Here is a 14,127-nt window from a genome sequence, read left to right as displayed (position 1 = left end):
TTTCATTTCACACAGCATCTTAAACATTCTTGGCTTATTTTCATCCCAGAGTATGTACTTAGTACTCTGTCTAGACCTCTTCCTTCTGGAAAGCTTTTCTGTTCTCATAAGTCCTGTCTCTTTTGTATGGGCAACTCCCTAAGCAAAATCTCTCCTTATCCCATTTCTATCTTACCAGCTTATTCTGGGACATAATCTCAACACCCACGCCCCAAAACAGGAAGGACCAATCCTCTGAAACTCATCCCCTGTTTATGTTGCTGAAATCATCATTCCTGATTTCTGGACCAGAAACCTGAATATTGCATTTCTCTAGTTCATGTTTAGTATAAACTCTCGACAAAGATTTGTTTCTTACTTTCAGATGTTATCTAGGTTCTTCCTCTCTGGTCCATTCATGTTATGCTTGTGCAGACTCTGACCCCATCAACTAAGATACCTGCTATGGCTTCTAACACATTTCCCCACTGCAGGCTGACTTTTCCCGAACTAACCTCACTACCTTGGCTTGGTCTTCTCTCTTCTCTTACCTGTATTTCTGCCGCAGCTGCCTAATACCTCCCTCCTCACATCTTGCCATCATCGCATCCATTTTCTATGCTGCTATAGGATGTATCTTTCTTTTTTTTGTGTGTGTGTGAGGTATATATTTTTTTTTAGTAGAGATGGGGTTTTGCCATGTTGGGCAGGCTGGTCTTGAACTCCTGGCCTCAAGCGATCTGCCCACCTCAGCCTCCCAAATTGCTGAGATTGCAGGTGTGAGCCACCGTGCCTGGCTGGGATGTATCTTTGTGAAACACAATGTTTATTCTGGGGGCAAGTGAGTGATATTGTCAAGGCCAAAGTCCTTGGCATAGCGTGTGGAGCATTTCATGATTGATTTCATGATTTATTCTACAGGCGTGTGAGTGCCTGCTCTAAGTCAGGCACAATGGCAGGTGCTGGGCATTGAGCACAAGACCCAGTTCCAACTTTAGAACAGTCCGGTATCCACACAATTCTCTGCACTTATCTTTGCACACAAAGAACCTGCCATGCTAGCTTCCACTAATGCTGACCGACTTCCCAACTTCTCACATATTTATTCTTCTAGAATGCCTTACCTTTTAAAAAAAAATAGTTAAGTTTTATTGAGCCCTTGCTACATGCAAGGTATTGTTCCAAATGCTTTATAGGTAATGACTCCTTTAAATCTTACATTACTTTGCTAGAGCTGCCATAACAAAGTGCCACAAAGGAGTGGCTTACACAGCAGAAATCTATTGTCTTACAGTTCTGGAGGCCTGAAGTCCAAGACTGAGGCATCCGCAGGTTTGGTTCCTGCTGAGGGATGTGAGGAAGGCTCTTCTCCCAGCCTCTCCCCCGGCTGCTGGAAGTTTGCAGGGAATCTTTGGAACTCCTTGACTTGCAGAAGCATCACCCTGATCTCCGTCTTCATTTTATGTGGTGTTCTCCCTGTGTGCATGCCTGTGTTCAAATTCCCCCTTTGATGAAGACATCAATCATGTTGGATCAGGGCCCACCTTACTCCAGCATGACCTTATCTTAACTAACCACATCTGCGACAAGCCTGCTTCCAAATAAGGTACATGCTATGGAACCAGGCATTAGGACCCCAATATATCAACATTGAGAGGACACAGTTCAGTCATAACAATTGTTAAAGTAAATTAAAATGGAAATTAGGCCTGAAGAATCACTGGGCAGAAAAAGCCAGTTAGGTTTCATAAGTCACCTTAACCTTGCTTGATCTGCAAACATAAGCAAAACCGAACATGAGCGATTTCTTTTTTTTTTTTTTTTCTTTTTTTTTGAGACAGTCTCACTCTGTCACCCCAGCTGGAGTGCAGTGGCACAATCTCAGCTCACTGCAACCTCTGCCTCCCAGGTTCAAGAGATTCTTCTGTCTCAGCCTCCCGAGTAGCTGGGATTACAGGGGTGTGCCACCACACCCAGCTAATTTTTGTATTTTTAGTAGAGACGAGGTTTCACCATATTGGCTAGGCTGGTCTCAAACTCCTGACCTTGTGATTCACCCACCTCAGCCTCCCAAAATTCTGGGACTACAGGCATGAGCCACTGTGCCTGGCCAACATGAGCTATTTCTTATAAATGCCTGTATTAAAGAAAAATGAAATTTAAGGCTAACCAATCAGAAGCTGCCAACTAACTCTTAACACCAGGACTAGCATGCCCTACATTTAATCAACATATCCTTCATCACGCAGGTGAGATGTCCCCTCTCTCAGGCAGCTCTCCATGACTACCCCCACGGCTGGACAGGGGCTTCTCTCGGCTTAGCTTCATCAGAAAGTTAGGACACTCTACTGTGATCTTCTGTGTACTTGACTAATCTTCCAAATAACTCATGAGCTCTCTGAACACAAGGATCACGTATTATTCATCCATGAGTCTCCAGGAGCAAGCACAAGATCTGGTCCAGCTCTCAGTTGCTGAACATTGTCTACCTGATATTTCATCATGTCAGTTTCCTTCTCAAGAAGTTACAGGGTCTTCTGGTTGCCTGTTCTATCAAATGAATCATCTGGCTTTGAAGATGTGACTTTTCCACATACATCCAAATAGATTCCTACATATGCACTTACAGCGGACACAACAGTTATTTTTTCCTTTTCTCACCTCTGTGCTGTGCTGCCTTCTAGTTTTGATTCCTCTGTCTTAGATTCCTGGGTAATGACACTCATCCAAATCCTACCCATTTTTCAAGGCTAAGCTCAAGGCTTGCCTTTATTGTGAAGCACTCTCCACCTATTGTATGCCACATGGATTGCTCACTTCTTAGACTTGTCTCCTAATGGTTTGTGTGAGTAGCTGGCAGATGAGGACCAGGACTGAGAACTCTTAGTTCACCCTTGTTGAGTATAACAATGGGCACCTATAAATATTCATCTTGATATGGAAGGACTGAAAAATGAGTCTTTAGCCATAAACAGCTGGCTTTTAGGAATAATAGGGAAAACAAAACTTCTTGTGTGATTGACACAATACATATTGTAGCTTAACATGTCCCCAGACCAACTGAAATGCCCTCATCTCAGTTAATGGCAAATCCTGTCAGCTCTGCATTCAAAATATATACGACCTGTCTTTTTATCATCCCCTCCTAGTCTCTGGTCCAGGCCACCATCTTGCCTAGATTACCATGCAGTCTTCGAAGAGGTTGCCCTTCTTCTGCCCTTCTGCCCAACAATCTGATCTCAAAAGAGCAAAGAACAATCATGGCACTTTGAACTTTGCCTTCTTTCTGCACGTCAGCTCCATGAGGACAGCTACTGTTTTGTTTACTGCTGTGCCCCCAGCACCTAATCAGGGACTGGCATACGGATAGTGCATTATCATCTTTTGAACGAACAGCAACTGCTTTGTGGTTGTGCAGCCACTAACTAATTGTACCTGCTGCCTTTCCTTGGCAGCACATCATAATAGGATAAAAGCCACGGGAACAATTCAGTTGTCAGTGTCAGTGATGTCCTCTGGGACTTTCTTTCAACTTGCATTAAGTCCAAGAGCCTCTTTGCAAATGAGAGCATGACACCAAGACAAAGCACATCAGCGTGGCTTTCTAACCTCCATGCTTGCCCAAGATGGGACAGGGTGAGTTCACTGCTCTGACCTCTCACCAGACATTACTTGCTTTCCAAAAAGATCAGAGGATTCTGGGACGTGGAGATATTACTGAACTCAATATGTGTATGTTTAAACATTTACTTCACTGTTCCCACACACTTATATTCTTCCCAAGAACACCCCTGGGTGTATCAGAAGAAATTTAAAAAGGTAAAAGTATATTTGTAGTAGAAAAGTATACTCTTGATGGTCTTTGTCAAGTACTCACCACTGTCAATTGCCAGGAAGAGGGCAGTGTACACGCTGTTGTCGACAAATGGGGACTCACGGTCCAGCACAGCTGTGGTGTCAACAGTCCCATTGATGGGGTTAATATTCAGCCAACCTGCTGGGTCCTTGTAAACAGAATACCTGAAAACAAATCCCAACAATGTCACACTCTGCATTCAAAGCAGATTCAAGAAACATTTACAGAGTGCAGGGCATGAGCTCCTATGAATCCAAAACCATCATTTCTGTTACAGTTGCTCATTCACAAAGTCATGAGGCCACTGACTCTGGGTTTGCTTTGTGTTAAGCACTTTGTGTGTGTGCCTCCTTTATTCCTCTTGACACTCCTAGAAGGAAGATGCTGTTGCAATCTGCCCAGCTCTCACAGAGGCAAAGCAGAGTTCACAGTCCAAATCGTGAGTCCAGGTCCAGTCTTGTGTCTTTCACTCCTGGGATACATCTTGTCTGTGGACTAGTGGGAAAATTGCTGTTGTGAAGGTACAAGCAAGGCACATCAATGCTTGGAGGAAGAACTCACTACCTCTGATCCAGGGCAATATTGGGTACCTCACAAGGAATGCTGCATCCTAACCAAGACAGGAGGAATAGATAGTATGTCATCAGAGATGGAGAGGACAGAAAAACCAGGAAAAGAGAATATGACTTAACAAATTGTATCAGTCCATCTTCACACTGTGATAAAGACATACTCAAGACTGGGCGATTTACAAGAGAAAGAGTTTTAATACAGTCACAGTTCCACGTGGCTGAGGAGGCCTTACAATCATAGTGGAAGGTGAAAGGCACGTCTTACATGGTGGCAGACGAGAGAGAATGAAACCAAGCAAAATAGGTTTCCTGTTATAAAACCACCACATCTCCTGGGACTTATTCACTGTCATGAGAACAGCATGGGAAAGACCTGCTCCTACAATTCGATTACCTCCCACAGGGTCCCTCCCATAATACGTGAGAATGCAAGATGAGATTTGGGTGGGGACACAGCCAAACTATTTTCAGATGGAACAGAAACATTCATTACAATGTAGGTTACATGAGGGCAAGAAATTTGTTCACTGCTGTGACACCAGCTGCTTGAACACTGCTTAGCACGTACGCGACACTCAATAAATATTTGCTGGGTAAATGAATATTTAGGGACTAGAAAGTAGAGGGTTGTGTTTGAAACAGCTTCTTTAAGGGAACTAAAAGTTAATGAGTTTTGAGAAACAGATTAGACAAGATTGTAGAGAGCCTGAACTACTGTTTTAATGGGTTTGGACTTTGGATAATGGGAAACCATCCAAGATTTAAAAATGTTACTTGTTTTGAGGTTGCTCTTTTGAAGTTTAAACAATACAGAGATGCATAGAGTGAGAAATAATAGTCTTATCTATCAGGGAGACTCAAATTGGGCATGATTCAGCTTTCTTTGAATTGGGTGGCTTGGATAACATGCCACTTGCAGACCTAAGCCAGAAAGATGCTGTTGGCGCTTTTCTGCCATTTCCTACTGATCTTTGAAGTATATCCCCAGGAAGAGACATGGGAACTGATAGCTCCTTAGTTTGGTAAAGATGCATCAGATTGATTTTCTGTGCCTTGTATGGCCAAGTTTGGGTCTAAGGATGTTTAAAACCTGATTTAACCAACAGGATCGAAAAATCTCCAACTGAAGGGCTTGGAGCAAATGACGTTCAACTCTTCACAGGGAAAAAGATATCTACCTCCTAATCCTGGAACTTGGGAATGTTACCTTACAAAGCAAAGACTTTGCAGAGCTAAGGATTTTGAGATGAGATTGTTTTGGGTTATCTGGGGGGTGTTTGGGGGGTGCTAAGTGCAATTACAAGTGTCCTCAGGGGGAGGCAGAAGGAGATGTGAGACACAGAAAAGGAGAAGACCACATGACTGCGGAGGCAGAGATTGGAGTGATGCGGCCACAAACCAAGGAATGCTGCAGCCACCAGAAGTGGGGAGTGGCAGGAAGGATCCTCCCCTAGACCTCCAGATGGAGCATGGCCCTACCAACACCTTGGTTTTGACTCAGTGAGACTGATTTTGGACTTCTGGCCTCCAGAACTGTGGGAGAATAAATTTCTAGCCTCCATGTCTGCAATAATTTGTTACCGTGGCATTACTGATTTATTATAGTAGGTATAATATCCCCACTTACAGATGAGGACTCTGAGACACAAACCAACAGCTACTCAAGTCGTAGAGTCAGGATGTGGGCCCAGGTGGTCTGACTTCGGAGCTACGACCCTGAACCCACACTCAAAACTGCTTCCCAGCTAACTTAGTGACTCAGGGTGGGTGGTCACCAGGTACGTTTCATCTGAAGGATCTTACTTTGAAAAAGATACTGAATTCTGAGCAAAGGTGGCCTCTGAGGATACAGTTAGGTTGAATCGAAGTGTGGTAGGTGGGATTATGCAGATGTAGGTGGAAGCAAGGGGGCTGCCTCCTGTGTGGCCAAGGAGAAGAAGAACTGCCCTTGTCCATGACTTAAAGGTCATCTTGGGGACAGCAGTGGGATTATTACCTGGCAGAGGCTGTGGTCACTGAGGAAGGGATGGTCAACTTGGGTTGTTGAGAAGGGGAACCAGGGAATAAGAAATTGTTGGCTGACAAAGGGAATGGGCATCTGTGCAGTCACCACAAGCCTCACGGCGCCCCAGGACAGACAGCAGTTCACCTACCACCCTTGCCTGGCCACTATCCAGAGCCCCTCTGAGTGCTCCTAGCGTCTCCTGGAGTCTCAGCACCAACCACCTGGAGGTCTTTGGGCTTCCAGTCAGCATTGCCAGATGCTCTGATGCAGCACTGTTGTAAATTTAATTCACACGGAGGCACTCTGATTTGCTATCAGTCCTTTTCGTGTTGGGGTCATGCGAACTGACCCAAGAATCAAATCAAGTTTTTGTCCTGCAAAGTGGATGTACCAGATCCCCCAACTGCAGAAGGACGCCAGGAGAGGCTCCTGCTGATGCTTCCAGCAAGACGTCTGGTCTGGTCTTTCCTAAAACAGCCTCGGGGTGCAGCCTCCATTTCATATTGATAGTGACACAGCTGCAGCAGCATGGAGCCTTACATTGCACCGGCTGGGCACCGCTCCAGGAGCTTCCAGCATCTACGCCTTTAGCCCGCATACCAGCACTGGGAGGTTGATATTATTCCTCCCCTTTTACAGATGAGGAACTGAGAGGCCTAGAGATATGTGAACTTTGCCGAGGTCATTGGTTAGTATGGGGCGTGGTTGGGATTTGGAGGCTGGCTCTCTGGTGCCAAGGCCTGCCGTCACCCTCTGTGCTGCCTCTGCCCAGCCGTTCACATCGCCATCATCACATGGACTTTGGAGAGGAAAGGACCTGGGTTCTAACTTTGAGCTTAGCAAGCTACTTCTCTGTGTTTCCGCTTCCTCCTCTGTGACTTGGGGACAGTCCCAGTGGTATTGTGGGGTAGCTGTGAGGGCAAACTGAGGCTGACACAAAGGGCTTGGTCTCGTTCAGGGCACTTGCGGGGGAGCTGTTGCAGAGTCAGACTGTGGGTATGTTAGTGGCTCACTGGGGTCATGGCCTCGTGTGTCCTCCCTGGTGTGACTCACACTGTCCCCTGGAATGTTTCAGAAACATCTGACTCAGCAGAGCCTCGGGGAACAATGCTTTGAAGCTGCCACTGTGACAGGGGACAGATGGGGAGAATGGATGAGGCGAACGCGGGCTTCCACACGCCCTTGCTGCTGCAATGATCCTTTCACTATTTTGTGAAAACAGAAGCGATGAATTACTCACGAGAATGAACTGCTTTAAAAACACCAGCCTTTCGTTTAAAGAGTCATTTATGCTTCCACCTGGCAAACTTCTACTGTGTTTCAAGACCCCACTCATACATCTCCTCTCATTCACCCGGTGTGACTTTCCCAGTAGAATTAATCACCCTCAGTAGGTCTGTGCGAGGCACATGCACTAGTAAAAATGCTTTTGGTAGCCTAACACGGGCCCTGATGGCTCTGCCATCTCCACCAAACTCTAAGCTCCTTGGTGTCAGGACAGGTAAAAGTTGGTCATTAGACACACAGAATGCTTCCTTGGGCCCAGCTTGGTGCTAAACCCCTTAGGAGCATCACTACATTTATTTTTGTGATTCACGACAATCTGATGAAGTGGGTATTGTCCTTGTTTTAAAGTTGAGGTAACCAAGAATCAGAGAGGCTTAGCAACTTGTCAAAAGCGGCCCAGTTAAGAAGAGGCAGAGCTGGAATGTAGCACAGCACGCTGGATTCCAGGGGCTGGGCTTCTCGGTGCACAGTGTTTTTCATGCCCAACGCCAGGGTTGTCTGCTCTGCACCCCCAGGGCCAAGTAGAGTGCCTGGACGCAGAGGGTGCCTGGTAAAGGTTTATTACATCTTTTCTCCTTCAGTTGGAACAATCATGGGGATGGAAAAAGCAAAACAAAACAAAACAAAAAAACCAGGCAACGCATCAGGTAACAAGTTTCCTGTTGATCTAGGAGTGATTGGCAGTGGTTCAACATATTTGAAATAATGAAAGTTTTAAATGAACCGCATTCTATTCCCTGATTACTCAGCTCAGTTTAGAAAATAAATAAAAACTGAATTAAATAAATTTGGCTTTCACGTTTGGTGTACAAGCAATGCTCTTTGATGCTCCCTCTGTCATTCCCTTTTTGTCTCACGATGCCATAATTTTGCTGTACGATTAACATGTTTGCTTGTTGCTTTTCAAAGAAATAGTTGTATTCAATGAAATGCTTAGAGACATGAACTCGGAGGCAGTCCTCAGAAACAATACTCAGCACGGTTAGGCCTGCTTGTGCCGTATTTCCACGGAAAGCCAGGGCTTCGATGATTTTACAGGACAGTGTCTCACTCTTTTTCTTCCTTAAAAAAATAATCAAGTATCTAGAGCTGTGCTATTTAACTGAGTTTTCACAGGACCCTTTCTGCTCCCCTCTGTTTGCTTATTTTATTCTATTTTTTGAGATGGAGTCTTGCTCTGTCACCCAGGCTGGAGTGCAGTGACAGTGATCTTGACCCACTGCAACCTCTGCCTCCCGGGTTCAAGCAATTTTCCTGCCTCAGCCTCCCAAATATCTGGGATTACAGGTACCTGCTGCCATGCCCGGCTAAATTTTGTATTTTTAGTAGAGCAGGGTTTCATCATGTTGGCCAGGCTGGTCTCGAACTCCTGACCTCAAGCGATCCACCTACTTTGGCCTCCCAAAGTGCTGGGGTTGCAGGCATGAGCCACCGCACCCGGGCAGTTTGCTCATTTTATTTGGCACCTCCTCCCATGGGAGACCTCAAGGAGGTATGCCCGCCCCACAGGTGCCCTGGAAGTCCAGTTTGCTGCTTCTACTCAGAACCACACCTGCAGACAGAGGAGGACAGAGGGACACTCATTTGCTGAGCACCCATGTGATGGGAGCTAAGAGCTGGGTGGAGACACTGAACGGTGGAGCCATCGTCCCCGATGTGGAGGGAGAACAGCTCAAGACCACGGAGCAGCCTGCTCTCCCGCTTCCTGGCTTCTGTACACTTGTGTCCAATCAGCCTTTTTGACCAATTGGCCAGGCACGCTATGTAAATTTCTGACATTTTCAAAACTGTCTTTTTAATAAACCTTTCAGTGTAAAAATACCAATGTGCAAGATGTTTTCAATGCTTCTAGGCCTAAAAAATGCATATGCCTTGTTAAATTGGAATTTCCGGGCAATTTATCTGTAATGTGAACTTTGCTTGTTACAGGAAAAAAAATCAAATTAAAAACTGAGCTCATTTCAGCCTGTAATGTAGCTTCACAGAAGCTGCCCTGAGTGCTTGCCAAGCCTCAGCCTCTTCTGGGTGTCAGTGTTGGGAGATGTAGGGCAAACTGATTAACAGAATCCGAGTTGCAGGCAGTACAGTGGGGGTGACTGGGGCCTGCACCACCCTGGGAGGTGGGCTCACTCTCACCAGGGCCCCCTCCGAGCAGGGAAGAAAGCTTCCAGGCAAGTGGCCAGAGTCAGCTGTTGACCTGGAAGGACTTCCAGAGCCAAGGGCTGCCAGCCTCTGCCCTCAGGGGGCTCAAGTATTGGTGGGAAGGAAAAAGAGATCGAAGGTTTGACAAGTCCCTTCTGCAGGCTTCTTGGGGTCACTCGCTTTCTGTGAGGTAGGGCAGCAGTCCCCAACCTCTTTGGCATGACGCACTGGTTTTGTGGAAGACAATTTTTCCACGAACAGTTCAGGGATGGCTTGGAGATGAAACTATTCCTCCTCAGTTCAGGCATTAGATTCTCATAAGGAGTGCGGAGCCTAGATCCCTTGCGTGTGCAGTTCACAGTAGGGTTTGTGCTCCTAGGAGAATCTAATGTTGTGACCCAGGGGTTAGAGAACGTCCGTGGCCCAGGGGTTGGGGACCCCTGATGTAGGGGACCCACGTTTGCACAGCATAGGTGCCAATATTACATGACTTAGCATAGCTTTCCTTTCAATTTACACTTAAAAATGTCACAAAGTAATATTGGGCAATTAGTGCACAATGGTCAAATGGATCGATGCAATATAACAGAGCACTAGACATGGCACAGATTATATACACATAAAATTTATATATAGAGAGATTATAGATATAGTAATAGATGGAACTATCTCTATATATGATATATATATGTGCATGCCATATATATAGATCTATTATATATATATTATATACTTTATATAATATACTTTATTATACTTTATATAATATACTTTATATTATATATATATAAAGTATATATATAAGTATATTATATAGTAGATATAAAGTATATCTACTTTATATATAAAGTATATAATAAAGTATATTATATAAAGTATATATAATAAAGTATAAAGTATATAAAAGTATATATAAAAGTTTATATAATATAGTATATATAAAGTATACTTTATATACTTTATATATATAATACATATGTAACTATATATATGTTTTATATATATATAAAGTAGGATGGGAAAGACTATGAGAAACCTAGAAAATAAAAACTATGAAAGGAGAGGAAATACAGCGTATTTTTATATTCCTACTGAAGGCTACAAGCAACCCTGTAAAACTGTAGGAAAGAAGGGAAGCAGTGGGGGAATACTTCACACCCTACTGAATTCCAGTCCACTGGACCCTGTATTTATTATTAAAAGCAGAACCAGAAAGACACAGAACTCCTAACTGAAGGAAACACACTATCTTAAAACAGCTCATGTAGCTCTGGCTCTGAGCATAAAGTAAAGGACATGTTTCAAATCTTCTGACAAAACGTACAGATAAAATTGAAGGGCCACTGAATTCCAGAATCCTAGATTAGTTAGACAGCCACAGCCCATCACAGTCCAGGGTACCGTTCTCTTCCTCTCCCAGGAAACCAGAGCCAAAGAAAGCAGTCTCAGTAAACAGAAAGGGCTGCCATGGACTCTAGGGCCCTAGAGGATCCATCTGGACCTGCCTGACTTTCTACCCACATTTTCTATCTCTTTCCTCAGCCTCCCTAAGTTATAGACTCACTGGCCTTTCTTTTATTCCTTGAAATTAGCAAATTTCCCAGGGATGGGGATGCCACAACCAGCAGATGTGGACAAGAAGAGCTGCCCAGTGGGATGCTTCCTGCCTTGCCTATCCTGGAGCTATGACCTTCTGTGACTCCGTAACAGTTGAGAACTGAGCAAGAGCTCTTGCCACCTCCGGCCCCTTCCCTGGATCCCCTTCCCAGGCATCCCAGAGCCCCTGGTGAAATCCTGTGGACGTCTGCTTGAGGCTGTAGCGCATGACAGTTCTGACCAGCATATGGCAGCTGGTATTTTCTGATGGCACATGGACCAAAACTTTGCTTTTTACAGACATTCTGACCCCTACCATGATGACAAGTGATATATATATTATACCCAAGAGAATGATCACCCTCCACACATGCAGTGGACCAAGGTAGCTGTGGTGTGGGTCCACTTTCTTTGGATCATTGTAGGAGGTAGGTAGTAAGACCACTAGGGATCATCTTTTGTGTAGACCACTGCAATGCACCTGTTTCTTTGCTTGCCTTCTGCTTGCTACAATCTATTCTCCAAAGAGCAGCCAGGGTTATATCACAGCATGTGAATCCCTGGCTTGAAACCCTCCAGTGACTTCCCATGGGGTATAGAATAAGATCCAAACTCTCAACTATGGTCTCTAAGGTCCTAGAGGATCCATCTGGACCTGCCTGACTTTCTACCTGCATTTTCTACCTCTTTCCTCAGCCTCCCTAAGTTACAGACTCACTGGCCTTCCTTTCATTCCTTGAAATTAGCAAATTATTTCTGGTCTCAACACCTTTCTACTTGCCTCATGGGATAAGTCGTAGATTTTTCTCATGTGTGCCTTATGCTTTGTAGGATCTCACTTCCGACACTGAGGCCTCTGTGTTCCCTAGAGAAGCCACTCTGGATGGTCTGTCTGAAGTCTGCCTCCTTCGCTGGCCAACTCTACAACTTAGAATGTGAGCTCCTAGGGGCAGTGACCTCATCTATCCTACTCAACCCTTCACACCTAGAATCTGGAAGAGTGGCCAGCACACACTCAATAGGTAGGCACTCAGTTGCTGAATGCATACATGAGGGAACGAATGAGAGTACAAACCTTCTTTACATGCATTGGTTGACCCATGTGCTAGGTGACCCAGAATTTCTAAAGGGACTTCATCCTAAAGTGCTCATTCATCTCTCCCCCACAGGCAGATCTCTCAAAAGAGCCACTGGACCATCTGTCTCTCTTGCCCCAGCCAAACTCCCATTTCTTTGCTGCTCCAGACATTCCCATCCCTTTAGTTGCCTTGGATCTGATACATGCTGTCAACAGGGGTTAGTTAGGTGGGTTTGTGTGCTGGGGTTTCCGAAGACCACTCCCAGGTTCAGTGATTTGCCAGGAAGGCCCACAGAACACAGCATATTGTCATATTCAATGGCTAAAACTTATCACAGTGAAAATATGCAGGGAAAACAGCTCAGAAAAAAGGTACATGGGGTAACATCCCAGGGAAACCAGGTACCCGCTTGCAGGGGTCCGCTCCCAGTGGGCTCACACAGGATGTGCTTAATTTCAGCAGCAAGTTGTGACAACATACATGAAATGTTCTCCATCAGGGAAGCTCACCAAAGATTCAATGCGCAGGGTTTTTTATCGGGGGCGGGTCACACAGGCACCCTCCACCTGGCATTAGCAAAATTCTTGACTCCCAGAGGGAAAGCAGATATTCAGCATAAACCACATTTGTTTGCACAAGCAGTTTAGGTGCAGTGAGCCACTCTTCTCAGTTAAGAGAGTGGGAACCTTCCTCACATCCATAATTCTGCACACCAGCTGAGGCCAACCTTGCAGGCAGGCCTTTCTAGGGACAGCGGTCTCAGGCCTGCTGTGTGAGCTCTTTTTTGCATAGTCCATGATCAGGACAAGGAAATGGTGAATAAGAACAAATTCTACTTATCTTTAGAAATCACTAAATTCCTGTTTCTCCTAAACTATGCCCCGCTTTTTTTTTGAGACTGAGTCTCACTTTGTTGCCCAGGCTGGAGTGCACTGGCGCAATCTCGGCTCACCGCAACCTCCGCCTCCTGGGTTCAAGCGATTCTCCTCCCTCAGCCTCCCAAGTAGCTGGGACTACAGGCACATGCCACCATGCCTGGCTAATTTTTGTACGTTTAGTAGAGATGGGGTTTCACTATGTTGGCCAGGCTGGTCTCAAACTCCTGACCTTGTGGTCCCCCTGCCTTGGCCTCCCAAAGTGCTGGGATTACAGGCCTGAGCCACCACGCCTGGCCCTAAACCCTTTTAATTCTAGAGACTACATATTGAAACCCCCAAAGAAGCCAGAATCACAAGAAAACACGCTCTTGTAGGCACAGTGGTAGCTGGTGGCTTCAACTCCACTTGCATTTACCCAAGGAAACACTGATTTGGTCCTCTGTGTATAACTGCAGAAAATTCAGACAATATAGAGGAGAAAAAAAGGAAAAAATTAAAATCACCCTAATCCACTTCCACAGATAAGCACTATTAACATTTTTGTCTACAGGCTTCCAGCCTAGGTGTCGATGTATACATACACACACACACACACATTTTTAATGTGACGTACTATTCACTTGCTCATTTGGAATCAATATTTGCTGGGTGTCTGTTACCCGCCAGGCCCCGAACTTGGTGTTGGGAAGACAGCGGTGTATTCCCCCCAGTTTTTGGAACTTACACTGCAGCA

General features: G+C 45.2%; 1 protein-coding gene across 4 annotated transcripts in view; it reads right to left on the bottom strand.

The window, feature by feature from the left end:
* CDH13 (cadherin 13) overlaps positions 1-14,127 on the bottom strand; it is a 1,178,066-nt gene that overhangs the window by 47,743 nt on the left and 1,116,196 nt on the right. For all 4 annotated transcript variants that reach the window (XM_025369922.1, XM_025369923.1, XM_025369924.1 and 1 more), the window contains one exon: positions 3,857-3,999. In XM_025369922.1, coding sequence (XP_025225707.1) covers positions 3,857-3,999 — 143 coding nt within the window. The remainder of the gene's footprint in view (positions 1-3,856; positions 4,000-14,127) is intronic.

The sequence above is a fragment of the Theropithecus gelada genome, chromosome 20 (assembly GCF_003255815.1).
Source record: "Theropithecus gelada isolate Dixy chromosome 20, Tgel_1.0, whole genome shotgun sequence".
NCBI classification, from domain to species: domain Eukaryota; kingdom Metazoa; phylum Chordata; class Mammalia; order Primates; family Cercopithecidae; genus Theropithecus; species Theropithecus gelada.
Note: the sequence above shows the minus strand (reverse complement) of the source record. Positions and strands in the feature narration are given on the sequence as shown.